This window comes from Balaenoptera borealis (genome assembly GCF_965194805.1).
Source record: "Balaenoptera borealis genome assembly, contig: HAP1_SCAFFOLD_2076, whole genome shotgun sequence".
Lineage (NCBI taxonomy): Eukaryota > Metazoa > Chordata > Mammalia > Artiodactyla > Balaenopteridae > Balaenoptera > Balaenoptera borealis.
The window spans coordinates 3,036-21,953 of NW_028122194.1; the positions used below are offsets into that span (position 1 = coordinate 3,036).

The following is an 18,918-nucleotide window of genomic DNA, read 5'->3' on the forward strand; positions in this document are numbered from 1 at the left end:
TCTGAATCAATGTCACTTAAAATCAAGATCAAGGACTCAAATATTCAACTCATATGAGAACAAGTTCCAAGTTTGGAAAGATCTGTGCATGCCTACATCAGTCACCATACCATATTGTGGTACTATAAATCTCTCATTGAAAGAATAATTCCTTCTAAAGTTCAGATGATAATGCTGAAACCTACCTAGGTAAAGCTGCATGGGAATCTGTCTATAAAAGATGAAATTAAACACCTAAAATGCTTTCTTAAAAAATAAAAACAAAACACACAGATTTAAAAAAAAAAAAAAAAAAAAAAGAGAGAGAAAGAGACAAATGGGGTTAAGGAAAATATGTTTAATTTATCTCTTCTCATTTCCCCAACCACTAAACAGAAATAGCACCTTTCCTACAGTACAAAATGTTATCCTAAAATATTTTGACAACTTAGTGATGAAATTAATCTTAAAAAAAATCATTAGACATTGTATTTTCAGCTTTGCTAGAACATATTTTTGTACAGTGTTCTTGATATTTTATTGATTTCATCACCTAATAATTGTAGAATGTTTAATATTTATATTTTTATACACTTATCTTCTCATTTGTTTTACAGATCTATATAGATTTTTGCTTGGAATATATTAAATATTTAGTTCCTGCTAATTTTGTTTTTAACTTTAAGAATTCTGAAAAAAAATCAAATAAATACCCTACATGAATTAATACTATTTACCAGTAGTGTTATTTTGCTCAAATATGAAATTATTAGAGTTCATTCCTTTGATAGCTTTAGTGAATTGGCTTGGGTTACCTGTGGTTTCACAGTTTTTCTAAGCATCTTGCCAAGAAAAGTCAATCAAAGTAGGCAGAATAGGTAGAGGGAGAGTTAGCAGAATCATCTCATTTAACTTGAAAACAATATATATGTACATAGAGTGTTATCTGGCAAAGGGGTAAGCTAAATTGTTGCCTTTTATTATCTCTGAGTGATGGAATTTCAGATGATTTTTACTGGAGTCTTCATATTTTAGGATAACTAAAGTTTTATGTTGTTTTTGCTTTTTCAATGAGCATATCTTATTTTTATAATAAAATATCAATAAATATGATATTGATAATAAAATGCAATAAAAGCGGACTAACCTGTTGTCACAGAAGACTCTGACTCTCTCAATTTCTGAGATGCTAAAAGTTTTTCCTGCAAAGCTTTCTGGGCAAGCTGTGCATCCCATTCTTCTAGTTCTTTCTCAAATCGCTGGTTGTCTTCCTCAACAAAATCTCTTAAGTCTGGTGGTAGTGTTTCTATTCCAACAAGGGCCTGCCCAGTTTCTTTATTAAACTCCTCTGCAAATCATATTTCAAAAACTATTATAAAATTAAGGATTAAAGAAAAAATGCAAAGCTCAAAATAGAAGATGTTTCAAATGTATTTAAAGTACAAATTATTACCACTTGGCGAATCAATATTACCTATATATTAAAAGAAAACTCAAACAAATGCTCAGAAAAACAATGATGCAAACGTTTGATAATCCATTATAGGTAATGTTCTCAGCTTTTGCTTTTAGGCTGAAGAGTTAAAAAATGGAACAAGACATAAGGCCAAAATTGTTTGCTACTTTTCAAACACTGACATAGTTCTACTTTTTCTATTATAAAATACCAGACGTTTGATTATTCATGAAGTAAAACTTACCACAAAATGAGAAGAAATAACTCATAACCTCAAAAACTCAAAATAGAACTAAAATTCTTTTTCATCTGAAGCAGTTAAGTATAGCAATATACTTATATGCAATTTGAAAACTAATCAATCAATATAGCAAGATTTCTTTAAACATCACATAAGTAGTACTTAAGAGGGTTACTCAACCTCTACCACACACACACAAAATAAATTTTAGCTTTCAGTCATAAATGAACTGCCTAACTAGTTTTGCTAAATGGTTAAATACAAAAGGAAAGTTTATTTTTATCAGTCTCAACAAACCTTTATTAAGTGCTTTTTATATGCAAAGCCTATATTAGAATATGAGAAATAAAAAGATTAAGACATAGTATGAAATGGTCCCTGGCTTTGAGCCGATCAGAGTGAAGTGGGAAAGACAAGTCAACATACAATTCCAACACATAATAAGTGCCCAATAGAGGTATGCTATGAGAACACAAGGAGGGATACTTTGTGGCAGGTCAAGGAAAACTTGGCAGAGCAGATGACATCTGAATTGAATCTGGAGCGATGAGAAGGAATTAGGCAAAACAAGAAAGAAATAAGATCATTACTGGCAAAAAATAAAAATAAAAAACATAAGAACATATAGATATAAATGTGTGAAATGATTTGGTGTGAGCCAAAGAAGTTCAAATATCAGTAAAGTACATAAAGTTTGAAATGGACAATGGTTATAAATGAAGCTGGAGAGACAATTAGAGGCCAGAAGATGGAGGCTTTATATGTTAGGTTAAGGAGCTTGAATATGAGTCAATGTGTGACACAGTCATTAAAGGGATTTTAACAAGGAGAAAAAAATCAGATTTATATTTTATAATAGTTACTAAATAGTTAACTTTGAATACAAAATATATTCCAGTTTTCAGCCCTGGTCACATTACTTTTCAATTCCAGTTTTCTCACCTACAATAACCCAACAGCATTTTCTAATCATATTCATCACACTCTTTAGTAAACCACACTTAATTAATCACACCAGAGACCAGAGTCACATAAAAGGGTTACTTATTTAAAAATACATACCACCCTATATATTTCATATTCTTACCTTGCATTAAGAATTGTGGCTTATCATTTATGTACATTAAACAGTATGCACTGGCATTTCTATAACCACCAAAAGAGTCCCTCACTAGCTCTTCCCATGATGATTTTGTTACAGCAATATCATTGTACTTCATCCACCTGTTTTCACGATGATCAAAAATGTATGCCCAGTAGTGCCCGGCATTAGCTTGGCCTTCATGAACTAAAACAGCATGTAAGCGATAAGGAACCTAAATATGAAAAAGAAGAGTTAAACTGTAGTTATGCAGTCTATTACACCACATCCCATGAAACCCACAAACCATCTGACTGGGGGATCCCATAGGAGCATATGTTTTTTAACAAGAGTAAATTGGCTGGGATTAAAGTTTTGAAAAAATTAAACTATGAAATAAAAGAAGGCAGGGGGCAGAGAGGATAAGCAAACTAAAGACATGTAAAACAGGTATGTAAATAAGATGATTTTCAAAACTCTGGAAATATATTTGTCGATCTATTTAAGTTATTTCTTTCGAATAAAGAACTTATGATGAACACTTTTATATATAGCACATGATTTGTTTATATCTTCACAGTTATAAATTGATGGATGAGTTCAGCAAAATGGCTTATATAACAAGCCATTATATGAGCCTCAGAAGTTAAAATGTAACTGAGACCTTTACCTTCTCCCATAATCTTTTATTTATTTATTTATTTGTTTGTTTGTTTGTTTATTTATTTTTGGCTGCGCAGGGTCTTTGTTGCTGCTCGCGGGCTTTCTCTAGTTGCGGTGAGTGGGGGGCTACGCTTCATGGCGGTGCGCGGGCTTCTCATTGCGGTGGCTTCTCTTGTTGCAGAGCATGGGCTCTAGGCGCGCGGGCTTCAGTAGTTGTGGCCCGCGGGCTTCAGTAGTTGTGGCCCACGGGCTCTAGAGCGCAGGCTCAGTAGTTGTGGCACATGGGCTTAGTTGCTCCGCAGCATGTAGGATCTTCCCGGCCCAGGGCTTCAACCCGTGTCCCCTGCATTGGCAGGCGGATTCTTAACCACTGCACCACCAGGGAAGCCCCACTCTCATAATCTTAATATCGTTAAACAACCATATAATTTTCCCATGGAAGTTTTTTAAAATGCTAAGGCCATTTGGGAATTTTTGATAAATTTTATTATAAAAGAATAAAAAGGTAGGCAATAAATACAGTATGAGAATACAACTGAATGAGGAAAATATTAATATAAAAATCTTAAAGTTCAACAATTTTATAAGAAAAAGTATGAGAATTATGATAAATAACACAGATAAATTAAAATATGTAAATAATTTTGATAATGCTTACTAGCTCAAAATTCAACTTACTTGGATCATAGATTTGTCAGAGTACATTAGTTCAATTGTGCGATGGATTCTAGATATGCTTTCCTGCAAATCTAAGGATAGAAGATGCCATTTAATGATTAACATCAAGTATGTTTCTACTGAGACTTATAAGGTAGGGAATAAAGGTTTTCCTACCAATATGTTAGAGGAATAAGAAAAAGTTTCTAAAACTGTTCTAAAACTTACTATTCAGAATTTGTATAAAATGAAATTTAGTTCTTAATAAAAGATATAGCACAAATGAAAAATGAAAAACGAAACAAATATGGTTTATTTAAAAAATGTGCAGAGCCAATAAAACTGAACTTTGTTCAAATTTATAAAGGAAGTTTCCAATGAAAATTAAAGCTAACCCCCCCTACATATTTCTATGAAAAAGGAAAAACTTTATTTTTTTCCTGTAGTTTATTCTTTTATTGCCCTAAATCAAAAACAAAGTTCTTTATCTTGATGAAGTTCCCCCTGTGTTAAAATATATAAGTTTGGAGCCAGAGGAAATTAGGGCACATAAGTGGAAAAGGGGAGCTATAACTATACGAAAACCTTTAGAGTGAAATAAAATAACTTCACCACACATCACACACACACATACATATATGTATATGGATAGAAGTAACTGAATAAAAATCCACTATAATCACCAATGGAAATAAAGTTATGAGACTCCCATTACTCATTATTTCTACTTCCAGTAGAAATCTATCCTACAAAATTATTTAGAGGCAGGGATGTTTCACAGTTATATTGCCTCTAATTGTTTTTTAAAAAGTGGAGACAACCTAAATATTTGTCAATAGGGAAATGGTTAAATTATAGTATAACCACACTATACTATGAAGCTGTTAAAAAGAATCAGGAAAAAAACACCAAAGACTACAAAAGAAAATTAGGAACTTTAGACTAGGTAAAGGCCTTTTACAGCTTGTTAGAAAATCCAGTAACCATAAATGAAAAGACTCCCCAAATTTAAGAAAATCTATTATTATAGAAACAAAACAAAAACCAACATAAAGAAAATCAAATGACAAACTGGAAAAATATTATCTGCAGCATACACTACAGGCAACAGGTTAATACCCATAACATTAAAATTTCTATTAAGCAATAAGAGAAGGACAAATAGTTCAATATAAAAAATGGGCAAAGGTCACAAATTTATAGAAAAATAGAATTTCACTCATAATTAATGAAATGCAAATCAAGACACTGAAATACCATTTTCATTTCAACTATCAGACTACCACAAATTAAAAAGTGCCCAGAGCTAGGGAGAATACTGGGAAACAGGTTCTCTCACACAAAATTATTGGGAATGTAAACTGCCTCATTGTTTTGGGAGGGAAATTTTTAAATAGTCAAAATTTTAAGTATATACACTTTGGATCAGAAATGGCATTTTGAATATATTCAACTCAAAAAGTATGTTAATATGTATGCAGAAGGCCAGCTTTGTTGGTAGTTAGTAACAACATAGAAATTGAATAAATTATATCATATTCATATATTGGAATACTATGTAATAGTTTAAAAAATAATGCTAACAGCAAATATCATCAGGGATAAAAGAGAGAAAACAAATATTCCAAGGAAAATCTTTAATACTTGATGCATAATATTATAGGTTCAAAACCTTATGACATGTCTCTCAAGTTCCTCTAACTTAAAATGGCCAGAAGTGGACTCATCATATTCCTACTTCCTCCCCCAAGGTGGGGGCCTGCTCCCCACCAGTTTGCTCATTTCCAAAGTGCATTCCATCTATGTAGTTATACATATCACTATGAGCAACTAAGGGAATCATCCCTGATCCCCCCCCCTCTCTCTCTTCCCTCTTGTCAATGACCCACATCAAAGAATATACCAAATTCATTTCTTTCCTCCCTCAATGCTACTACCTTGGTGTCAGAAGTTCTTAGCTTTCAGCCTTCTGAATGTAATCTTACGAAAACAAACACAATCTGCCAAGTCCAGTAGAAAATTATCCAACACCTAGCACAGTATTCAGGAAAAACTATGTGCTTAATTAATGTTTATAATGATTTCAAATACAAAAAATTTCCTTAGATATGAAAAATACTAAGGAAAATCTTTAGTTACTAATGCTGTTAGTTGCCACCACACCCTATTTACTCCCTATTAAATTAGGACTGCTCTTTATTTCCATATTGTCTATAAAGCATCTAGTTGGGCATTTAAAATCTAACAAGTGTTTAGTACAAGTCCAACCTTTTGGTATAAAAAGAGTAACTCCTAGATTTTTTTTTATAGATCAATAAAATTAGGATAAAATTAGGGAGCAATAATAGGTTATTATATTTTGACATGCAAGAAAAATTATGATAAAACTACCATAAAATATTAATATCACTTCATTTTAAGAAAAAGGAGATTTTAACAGCAGTAAAGTAGGAAGGAGATAATTTCAGAATAAAGGAGAGTTCCTTCCAAGCATGGACATATGGCAACTTAACACTAACACACACACACACCCCACAGAGCACTGTCCTTACTTTTCTTATTTTACTACATGCCAGTTAAAACTCGTTATAGACTGGCACTGAGCTAATAGATCATATTTGGAAACCTACTAGAGCAGAATGAATATTAAAATTCACATTTCTAATTCTTCAACCTAAAGAAAACATTGTATCACTTGAACTCACTGCACAAACATCAAGGGAGGTACGTAACTGATTAAGTACAAAATCTGATGCTGTATGATGTTTCACCAATGGAGTACCTGTGAATACCAGTTTGATATAAATTTAGAGCACTAAACCAGAAAATCAGACCATCTGTTAGGTCATTAATTAGCTAAGTAATCCAGGGAAAATCTTTTGGTCTCTCTAAACCTGATATTAAGATCATAAAAAAGGAAGCCAAACTAGTTTATCTTATAGAAAACACTTTGTAGGGGGAAAAAAACCTTTATTAATATTTACATATGAAACCCATAATCCACAGGTGACTTCCCTTCTCAATTCTAACATTAATCATGTCCATCTGAGGTAGAGTAGCTCTGCTATGAGAAGCTTCTTACCTCTGGTGTCATTTTCTATTTCTGTCCTCCAGCGATGTAAACAGCTTTCTAGCACAGAGAGTTCCTCTTCTGTTATGTGCCTTGGTGCTGGATGCATGGGCAAATCTGGAGGCATCCGAGACTGAGTGAATGGTTTGTGTATTACTGATCTCGATGAAATGGCAGCTATTGATGCGGGTGATGTGCTTGGCAGTTCTAAAGAAGGAGCTCCCTGCTGGTCTGTTGTGCTGTATTTTTAAAGCACAGAATATTCATTATTAAACTTTTCAAGTTGAAGCTCTGGACAATGATTATGTGCCAAACAAATAGCATTAAATAGGCTTATAATTTCAAAAGGAAAAAGGTTTCTTAAAAATAAAAACCCAGAAATACATGGATTAATCTAATAACCTAATGAGATTCTTAATATATGGAACTACATTACTATAAGGATAAAATTGGGGCTTTATAGTAGAAATGGCTTAATCATATTTATTTATACAAATCTTACATATACCAGAATTATAAAACCTTCCCTTGCTAATACTTAGCAGCTCACATTACAGAAAATTTTCTAATTTAACAGTAGTATTTTCATGGATGAAAGGTTGATACATATAACATACAACCTAAAGTATAATTCTGAATGGAAAAAAAGTATGATGAAAATTTCAATCCACAACCATAAAATCCATTGAAACAATGAAATAAGAAAGCCCCCAGAAGCATACAACCTTCTAAGTGAACGTCATCTTTTTAGTGTTCACTAAAATAAATCATAACATGCATTTTATAAAACCGTCTTTAAAGGCATCAATTATATTATTACGTAATACAGTAACACAGCTGTCTCTTCTATCAAGAAAACTTTTTACCTTGGTAATGTCTGTGATGGTACAGAACCACTAGATGGGGAACTAGCATCAATATCATCAACAGGAGAAGTGCAAACAGGTTTACTTGAGGCAAATTCCAACGCATACTGCAGAACATCCACCAAGGGGAATCGTTTGGGACCCGAACCATAGCTTAAATACCTGTTAACCATAAAATGTATGAATGCTTTCATTTGTGTATAAAGCACATTTGTTTTTTTTTTCAATAATTGTTATAAAACATAATAAAAACATTTCAATAAATATTCCTCAACAATGAAATTAATTTTGCTTTCAAATGAAGATGGTAAAACTAAATATACACTCAAGAAATAAATTAAATGTTCTCCAAAGGAACGCAAAACCAAAGCTGGTTAAGACTGAATGTGTGTATATACTGTTATAAATTTTAGATGCTGCTCTAAGTTGTAACCCAATAGTAAAACGAAAACTGACATTTCCATCTCCTGAGACTTTTATTTTTAGATCTGTTATCTGGTCTCAAGATGGTGACAAATATTATCCTCCCACCGTTTACGTCTGATTATTTTTCAATATGATTACTGATACCTTTTAAGAATTAAAACTATTGAAAAATAACATTATTTTGTACAAAAAGTTGTAGGCTATTAACTTTCAAATTAATACTAAAACAAGGGAATACAGATTAGATCAGAGGTTGCAAACTGGGATCTTTCAGACCACATTTCAGCCTGTAGACTTTTGTCTGAACTACAGAATATTTCATACTCTAGATTCTGGCTTCTTCTGGAAACAATGCGAAGCTATAGACAACAGGAAGATGATGGTCATGCGTGGCACCGCCTACTAGTGCCGACAGCAGCCACCCTCTCTCCACAGGGATGTGCTCTCTGACTCCCTCTGCCCACCAGCTTACGCTTGACTTGCTTCCCCCCTTCTTTATAAAGCCTCCATGAGCCTCTCGTAGGCATCTGAGCTTTTATCTTCTGTGTTAAGGAGAAAAACTCAGTTACCGTTCGTTTTAAGGGAAATCTCAAGAGTAATATTTAGTCTCACACAAGAAGAAATCTCAATCATAGATTAGTTTAACTTTACATCTATTTTTAGTACCATGCGTATTACCTCTTGATGGTAGGAATATTTAATTTTAAACAATAAAATCATCTTCTAATGCCAACTATGAATTATTTTAGTCTCTAACGAAACTCAAGCCTAAACTATTCAAGCAAAATATCAATCCAGAATGATTATTTACTCCTAGAATCACAAATCATTCAAAGCAAATTTTAAATTAAAGCTCTAGGTAGTCACTAAAAATATGACTTCCTATAGTTAGCTCATAATTTCACAAAAGTTTCAATACCTTTCAAGTCTCTGTTGCAATACTGTGAGGTAATCTTTTAGTCTCTTGATCTCTTCCCTCTTAATTCTTGTTATTTCTCTGTTTCTGTGCATGTATCTATCAGGAAAAAGAAATACAGCAATTATTAGTATTTTCAAATATAGAAGTAGACACAATATTAAGTCTAGCCATCACTACAGAAGATCAACTTATCCAAAATTTTATAATAAAACATCATACAGACAATACAAATTAGTATTTTTCCTTATAACATTATTCCCAGTAACTATACTTTTCTAAATAAAAAGAGAACTCCAGTTTCCTTGACAAATAGTATTAGATACATTAAGCAAAAAGTAAAAATTATTTTAAGGAAATTAAGCAAAAATTTTCTCTAAGCACAATAACTCTTCACTGGATACTGAAGTGTTTCAAAACTAAGTCATGCTGTATACCAAACCATACCTGTCCAGATATAAAACTTGAGGAAATTCCAATTTGTTGTGAATTTTTTCTGGTCTTCCCAATGCCTGATTAAATTCAAATCTTGACAATTCAAACGTTAACACAGGTGGTAGTTCGGTAAACCAATGCTGAAAGAAAGCAATAACAAAACCCCTTAATATCACCTTTCTGTTTTCTCCATTGCAATTTTAGGCACAGGATGTTGGTTAGCAGTGGCATTTTTATATGCATCATCATAATGCTAACATCACAAATAATTGATTGGGTATGCAATTTAGTTAAAACTGAACTTCCTCCTAAAAGTTTTTCACACCTTTTGAAAATTCCAATGGGGTAACACACAACCAGGAAAGAGAAAAATCTTCTAATGACTCTCCTTCTTCAATGATTAATTCTTTACATTAGAATTTCTAACCCAAAGAGAAAGACACTGAATAAAAGTATGGCTTAGTATCTCAAGTTTTCTTGCTTCTTCAATATTATGTCACAATTACTACCTGGAATGGCACATATACTTAATACAATCAACCACGCTGTCAAAAACCTGTGACAAAGTAACATGTAAGAGGTAGTACACTAAAGAAAAAAAATATTTTATAGCATAAATGATCACAATTCTCATGCTAAAACTAGAAACTGATACTTTCCTGTTTTAAATTTCATGTTCCCACTGGAATTTTGACAAATTTGAGAAAAAGATCTATCATTAGCAAACAGAGTTTATACTGATGATAACTACATTTAATATTTTTAAAAATGACTAGTGCTTAAAGAATTGAATGCCTCACTGCTATGAGGCAACTCCTCCACACACTTTGGCAACTGTTCAGTTAAGCGTGAAATGCAACAAAACTTCAAAATTATTTCAATAAACAGATTCAAGCTTTACATAAACCTTATTTAAAGAGAAAGAAAAAGGAACAGACTTGTGAATTAACAAATACAGAAGTATAAAATAATGTAACAAGTATTTCTAAAGTGCTTATTTTAAGCCGTGCAATGTACTTCTGTAAAAAGAAACTGTTGTATACTATATCATGTATGGTATTTTTAAGTGCCACAAAAATGTCACCACATAAATGTCAATAAGCTAAGAGTATGCTAATTTAAATTCAAACGTTCAAGAAAAAGAAAAGCAGAAATGTGGCACATGTGGCAAACTGAATATGATCTTGAAAGTTGCTACTTTTCTGTAAATAAAATCAATAAAAATAAATGGTTATTAAAAACGATTTCTCCCTCCAAAAATGCTAATGATTACCTGAATTGAGATTTCCTGAGTTGGATTTGGTTTACCTTTTACTAAAAGTTGAAGTTTAAGGAATTTGCTTTATGGATATTACCTGAAACTGACTAGAGAAAGTAATGGAAGATCTAATATTAGAAACATCTCTTAAGTTTTAAAATTTCTTGAGCAAAGTTTGCTTATTTGCTTTGTTCTCCCACGGCATTGGAAAGAATTTTTTTTAGTTAGCTTTAATCCATACCTAAAATTACTATTAAGAATTAAAATATACCCCACACATATCACAAGGAAAACGTCTGATGCCTTAGGATGATATTCTCTATTCCATTTTATAATACCCAAACAAGTAGATTTCAAGTACTATTACCTTCATTTTTTCTTGCAATGCTTTAAATGTTACTATTTAAAAATAAATCTAAGTATTAACTTTAAATAGTTAACATACTTTAATTCATGGGAACCTACAATGGCCAACAGAAATGAAATGACCCAAATTGGCGGTATGCTTCTCTGTAAGCCATAAATAGTCCAGGAAATAGGTTCCATATCTTATGAAAGAATGTTCATAATATATTATGTAATATGTCTCTGTGTGGATCTGTTTCCTCCAACAGCAGTGACAGTTTATTCCTACTACAGGAGTGGAAGGATTTCACTTTTTCATTATAATGCTGATCAGGACAAGAGATAGCCAGACCATTCCCTAAATTCATTTACAAAAGTACTATGGATATGTCTAGCTCTGTGATTTTTAGATCATAAGTACAGCAGGACATAAGTAGAATTTCAAATAATATAAAACAATGAGACTTTTTTCTTTCAAAATATTTTTCCATTCAGTGAAACTCTATACTTTATCCCTAATCTAACCGGTATGCCATGCTGTGAGACACAGGTCATTAAAGGTAAAAATGATGCTTACATTCTCCATATCTCAAAACACATATCATTATGATTACTATTATTATTACTACATTATAAAATGAACTGACGGGGTAATAGATTTCTGCAGTTAATGAAAAAAGAACTTAGATAATCAGCAATGGCAACAGCAGTACTCCTGAATTTACTGTAAATATAAATCTGACCTGTTAAAATATTTTCTAGAGAGAATGTGGCCATTTTTATGAGTTAATAGCTAATTTTTCTATTAATATGTTTTAACTACCTTGCTTTTGGAAGATTACATGACTATGGGGCGGGGGGAGGAACAAGAAAAAACAGACCTATCATTGCAAATTCCCCACAGAACACCAAACAAAGCTAGGATATAAACTAAGCACGAGAAGAGAAAACTTGCAATTCCAATTCAAAAATTAGTTTCAGTCATTTAATTGCCTTCACTCCTTTGCCCTATATATTTCCTATATAATATCTCCATATATCTAATATAGTATATGTAGGTATTATTTCTATAACTTAGTCTTTTAGTTAAAGCTCTGTAAAATTTCTCTCAGCACTTTGATTATAACTTGGTACAACTTTGTGAAGGGAAATTTGGCAGTACTTACATTTTTAAATGAGTATGCCCTGTGACCTAAAGATTCCACTCCTAACTATCCTTCATTCCTAAGTGCTCAAGGGTATTTACAGGAAGACATTCTTTGAAATAATTCTTTGTGCAACTACTATCTCACAGAAGAATTACAACAATTTAATTTTATAAATACAGGCTACACTGATACTATGCAGGTTCTAAATAGAATGATGTAAAGCTATATACTGACATGGAAGGATGCTCACAGTATACTGGTAAGTAAAAAAATGCAGGACAGTATGAACAGACAAATACAATATTTGTATGTTCATAGCAATCGTCTAAAAGGATGTACATCATATTATTAGTAGTGAATACCCACACCAGAAGTGAGGTATTTACTCTTTGAAATTCTTTCTCTCCAATAGGCAATCAAAAAATAGCTCCAGGTTTCCTGGAGAGTATAACTCATCTACAAATGGCATACCATTTAATTAAAATTTAAAATTTATGATTTAGAAAAATATTTTGTAAGTAATTATCTTACATATAATCATTTTTAATTTATTCAGTTGCCTCTTGGTACATCATTACAGAAATGTAAACTCTTACAGCCCACTGGATGTTTTAACATAAGCAATTCTGGAGACTAGAGATCTTCCTATATTAGTTGGCCACAGCTATTTCAGCAAAAAAAAAAAAAGATGTTTTCTGTATCAAAGTAAAATCAATAATTTTTATTAAATAATAGTGTAAGAGATAAAAGGTATTAACATCGGGGATTATGCCAATTTAGAAACAAGCCTAAAATGCTACTCATTGGTCTTTATAGAGAAACAAAATAGCTTTTCTGAAGGACATAATGAAATAAGACTATAATTTAAGGGTGTTACTAAAAACTTTTAAGATATTCTGCTCTAGTCGGTGACAGTCACTTAAACCAGGCTGAATTATTATTGAAACTACTGTGTTCAGCAAATCTAGGCAACTGGTACTAGGAATCACAGGTAATCAAATTTGCTATTATTCAGACTGCTTAGAAACTGAATTCAGAGATGACAACAAACCATTGTGTATCTTAGGTTAGATGGGAAAACCTAGGCAGAAAATATATATAGTAGTATAGGGCATTCAGAGTATGAAGCCAAAGACAGAGGACAAACTAGATTTTTTAAAAAATAAATAATGGCAATCAGAGTCAACGTAAGAAAAACATTTTTAAAAGCTAGGAATATGTGAGAAAGATTATTTACCAATTATTAAATTATTTAACAATAAACCATAGTGTGTTTCATTTATAAGCTACTTTGACAATGTGAGGAAAATGCCATCCCTTTTTTCCCTGCCCAAACCCATCATTCTTTTATTTAATAGGAAACAGATCGCACTTTATGGGGCTCTGCTCACTTGTTCCATTTTGGGATCCTTGGAAAGTCCCAATCTTTACAGATTTGTTTCCCAATTAATAAAATAAATAAGCTTAATTTAAGTATTCTTAATTAAAGGTCTATATCACAGTCATCTGTGGAGCTCTGGTGGCCATATACCATATCCCTACCCTAGATTCTGATTTGATAGCTTTGAAGTGAGGTCTAGGTATCTGTTGAGAATCACTGAAATAGATGCTCTGTGATGTAGAGAGAAAAACTATTTCAAATATTTTCTCTCTCTCACAAAAACAGCCAAAAAATAGTAAATATTATTTATTTCCTTTTTTGTTTGAGTATGTGAGGGAAGAAGAGGAAATGAGGATGGCGTTAGAATTACATCTTTTTAAAAAAGCATACAACTCAAATAAAAGCAATTTATTCTGAAAAATACAAGAACCTAGTCCCTTTTTAGATAAACAGAGATGCCATCACTTAATATTTATTAAGTACCATTCAGAATAAAGACCTTGGAAACATTTTTAATATGACTGAGACATTTCATTCAGTCAGTCAATACGTATTACGTAATTTTATCTGCAGTCACCACACTGTCCTAGGGATACAGTAGTGAATGGCACAGATGAAGACCCCCACCCTCATGCATGGAGTTTACATCTAGACAGCTATCAGCAATTGCTTAATGATGGCTGATTTTGGCGCACATAATCTATCCTTTACTTTATTATTCTAGAAGAATATATGGATGGAAGGATATACAGATGGAGCTAGAGAGATGAACTGAGAGATGGAGATAGGTTATTAGACAGAGACCAGTGGAGACAGATAAATAGTTTTGTAATATATTTTTTTAATTCTTTCTTTCTTAAGAAAGCAAGTTTTTTCATCTGCCCTTCAGGCAATCACACAGTAATTTTACAAGAAAAAGAGTGTGGTGTTGCCTACTTGGGTGTGGACATATTCCAACAATATTTAATGTAAGTAACATATGTCTATATAAAATTCCACTCTAACATCAGTGTTTTTCTTCCTTACTTCCAGGACTAGCAATGCTGTAATGGCTGGTACCATGACTGAAAAGTCTTAAAAGACTGAACAGTGTCCTAAAGGAGGATTTTAACATCAAATTTTGAGAAAAAATTTTAAATGAAAATTTAACTTAGATTATAGACTATATTGACTCTGCAGGTTTCCCAAATATGTATAAATTATCATAATTAAATCCAAATACATTTTCTGAGTATTCTCTCAATTATTAGTAGCTATATTCTTAGAGCCTTAAATTGCACTTCACAACATTTTAAGAAAGACCTGAAGGGAAGGGGAATAAAGATGCTAAACTCACCTCTTGGCCGGACTTTCCTGAATTTTCTGAATGTAAAGACTCAATTTCTCCTTCAATCATGGCAGCTTCTAGGCACTCATGTAGATCTTTGAATCCATTGACCTGAAGTGGGTACTGACCAAACATTTCAGTATTTTCAAATTTTTTACCTATAAGAGGGGGGAAATTAATATTCCTCAATATGGCCTTTTAGCTACTAAAAGTAAATAGATGTATATAGTAATTATCTCCTGAACCTGAAAACTATACCTGTTTATGCTCCAGACAGTAGTAGTTGGTATAATTTTCCTATTGGTTTGTACATGTACATATGTATATTCACATCCAGCTATGCTATAGATATTACACACCCCATGTGTGTATGTATGTAATTATATACATGCATATATAAGTACATATTATGTATATATGTATATAAACATACATATTTATATATATATGTTTATTCTTTAAAAAAGTACCTTCTAAGGGTAAGAGAGTGTGCTAACATTGAGAATATATATAGCAGTGCACAAAAGAGGTATGGTCTCTGAGCTGAGGAAACTCCTATCCTCTTCTGGAAAAAGACATTATACACATTAATTGTACATATAATTATGAACAAACAATTGCTTATTACTACAGATGTTATAAAAGGGGTGGTGAGACAGAGTGCTGTGAGAAGGTATAAAAACGGGGAACAAACTTAGTCTTTAGGGCTGGAGGGTGAAGCAGGGAAAACTTCCATAGCAAAATGACATTTATGCTGAGACTGTAAAGGTGAATGGGAGTTGGCCAGGCCAGAACGTCGGGGAGCCAGAGTATTCTTGGCCAAGCAACAGCACACGCAAAGACTTTCAGGCTGTAAAGAACTTGGCATGTTTCAACGAATTAAGGGAAGGAAAGTATAGCTTAAGGGAGCAAGACGGAGATGATAATGAAGAGTTAGGTAAGGGATCAAAATCAAATTCTTAACAAAGTCTAGTAGCCCTTGTTAAGAATTTTTTTCCAGTATATTCTGAATATAATGGAAAGTCACTGAATAATTAAATCTAGGAATAAGAGGCTCAGATTTATATCTCTGAAACATCCTTATGGTTTCTGTGTTAAGTAAGTGATAGACTGTTAGGAGACTATTATAGAATCTATCTAAAAATAAAGGTAGCATTGAATAGGGTGTTAGTAAAAGTGTATAAAAACAGATGAAATGACATACACACATTTATAAATATATACAAAAGGGAGCACCGACAGGACTTGATTGAATGGCTCATAGGCAGGATGGGGAATAGAAGAGACAGGAAGGTATCAAGAATGATACTCAGATTTTTAGCATGAACAACTGAATTGATTTTTATGTACTGAAAGGGGCACCAGTGAAGGAAGAGTAGAGGATTTTTTTTTTACTTTTGTTTTAAGGCAGCAGGGAAAATCATTGGTTTAGAATGGCCCATAAGATTTCAAGTTGAAAAGAGCTGGACATAAATAAGTCTGTAACTAAGACTGGTGTGAAGCTATAAATTGGAGAATTGCTAGCTTATTGGTAGCAGGAACTCAAGGAAGTGAACGAGACTGCCCGAGGAATTATCTGACATCAAGAGGAAGAGGACCTAAGCTGATTCCCAAGGATCTCCTACCTTTAGATACAGGAAGAACTATAAATATAACTCATAAGAAGTACACACAGAGGCATGAGAAAGCCAAGATAATATGGTGTGATAGAAGCCAGAGAAGTGTTTTTAAGGAAAGAGTGGGAAAAAGGGGGAGAAGGAGAGAGTGGAGTCAACAGCATTAATAGTTGATAAGAATTCAGTAAGAACTGAGAGGGATCCAATGGACTAACACACATGTAAGAAATCAATAATCTTAAAAAGACCCCTTTTAGAAGAGGTCTGGGGACAGAAAATGAAAGTGGGACAGGTAGAATAATTGGAGAGATAGCAGGTGAAAACAAACTTCTCACTTTAAAGGAGCTTATTTCTGAATAAGACTGACTGAAAAAGAGCATGTGAAGGGAGATTTTTTTAATTTTAAAGATGTGAAATACCAGAACATGTCTAAATATTGATGAGGAAGACACAGTGAAAGGAAGAAGCTAAAGGTACAGAAAAAAAGCAAGATAATGGACAGAATAAGGCCTGAGTGAAAACATGAAAGGATGAGATTCTGAGCACATGTAATGAATAGCCATTGATATTAGACTAAATAATTCCACTATTACCTGGAGGGACAAATAAAAGAATGTGGTAGAGGTTGGAACGGATCCAAGTTGGGAAGCCTGAATCTCATATATCTGAGGAACTCACTTTAAGAACTATGATAAAAAAGTTATAAGCACAAAATTAGATTCAGGGCCTTAGCCAGGACCCATGGTTAGGCTTCATTAACTTCATGGTAAATCCATGAAATCTGAGTTAAGATCTTTCTCAGTAAATGAAGAGACAAAGAAATTAGATTAGAGGTAGAAAAACTGGGAATTGGTATTGCAGAAAATGGGAAAGAAGACAGTGATTAAACAAAACAAAGATGGCTGCCAGGTAGGGTTACAGGCTTGGGACCAGTGAAGCTTAGAGTCACGACAACTTTACGATCCATTATAGTTAGCTCATCTGAGTGACTTTCTCCTAGCAACCGTCAGGTTCTCAGTACATGCAGAGAGAAGAGGAATAGTTCCATGAGGGTCAGAGACTAGCCAGAGAGGTGGTGCCAGAAGGGAATGAGGGGAAAGAGTTTTAGAAATGTATAAGGATGATCATAACGGACAAGGAAGGAAGTAAAGCAAAGACTGAGAAGAACAGAATGGAGGGGTCAATGGCCTAGAAATTCTAGAAGAGTTGAAGAAGTTTTGCAATAGAGTACTTTAGTAAACAAGCTGAAAATCACCCCTAATTGAGAGTCACTAGTCTAAAAAAAGGCATTAAGAAGATATATGTAAAAATAATAAAGTGTTCTAAAATAAATTGTTAACAAAGCAAACACATAGTTCCCCTGGAAACGTATTAAAATCACATTTATGCAGCACAGTAGCCTTTAAACAACTTACCAAATCCAAGTACGAAGACTTCACTGATTAAGAAATTTTAATAATCACTTTTAAGAATCCAGATAATATAGGTAGAAGTGCTCATGAGAAGTATTATAAATAGTGCCCAGTCACAACCTGATTAGAGCTCCTCTACTGCTATATAGTGTTCTACTTCAAATAAAAACTGGTATGATAGTGTGGACATCCCAAATTGGAATACAATGTACTATATAAAATATTCCACTACTTATATAATGAATATTTAGCATTTGAGGCAAACAAAATGTACTAACACCTCAATATAACCTTTAGGATGTCTGATTAAATCCTGAGTTAGTGTCTACCTTTTTCCAAATCTCAAATTTAAAACTACATTCAAACAAAACTTCATGGGAATCCATCACTTAACATCCTGAAGAAAAATTAATTTCCCAAATTTTATACTTTGGGTGATTTGGGTGAACTTTCAAAAGCTGACGTATAGGGTCATTTGGGAATAACAATTTTTCAAAAATGTATGCTTTGGGACTTAGTAATATTATCACTTGAAGTATATCTTATGAGTCAGTTCCCTGCCCTTGTTAGGAAAGCCAAAGAGTAACTGGTGAGGCCTGGACTTTACGTAACAGGAATAGTATCACTCAACTGATTTTTCA

General features: G+C 32.9%; 1 protein-coding gene across 5 annotated transcripts in view; it reads right to left on the reverse strand.

Annotated features, from left to right (window-relative positions):
* Window positions 1-309: 309 nt before the first annotated feature.
* The window catches only part of LOC309622307 (ubiquitin carboxyl-terminal hydrolase 25-like), a 51,103-nt gene continuing 32,494 nt past the window's right edge, over window positions 310-18,918 (reverse strand). The window contains exons 5-12 of one of the 5 annotated variants that reach the window (XM_082409422.1): window positions 15,259-15,407; window positions 9,803-9,930; window positions 9,359-9,454; window positions 8,014-8,175; window positions 7,160-7,386; window positions 4,099-4,169; window positions 2,764-2,992; window positions 310-1,327 (exon numbers count right to left, since the gene is read on the reverse strand). In XM_082409422.1, coding sequence (XP_082265548.1) covers window positions 1,122-1,327; window positions 2,764-2,992; window positions 4,099-4,169; window positions 7,160-7,386; window positions 8,014-8,175; window positions 9,359-9,454; window positions 9,803-9,930; window positions 15,259-15,407 — 1,268 coding nt within the window. In that variant the 3' untranslated portion in view covers window positions 310-1,121. Of the gene's footprint in view, window positions 1,349-2,763; window positions 2,993-4,098; window positions 4,170-7,159; window positions 7,387-8,013; window positions 8,176-9,358; window positions 9,455-9,802; window positions 9,931-15,258; window positions 15,408-18,918 lie in introns of all 5 variants that reach the window. The other 4 variants (XM_082409424.1, XM_082409426.1, XM_082409425.1 and 1 more) reach the window with 4 other exon arrangements.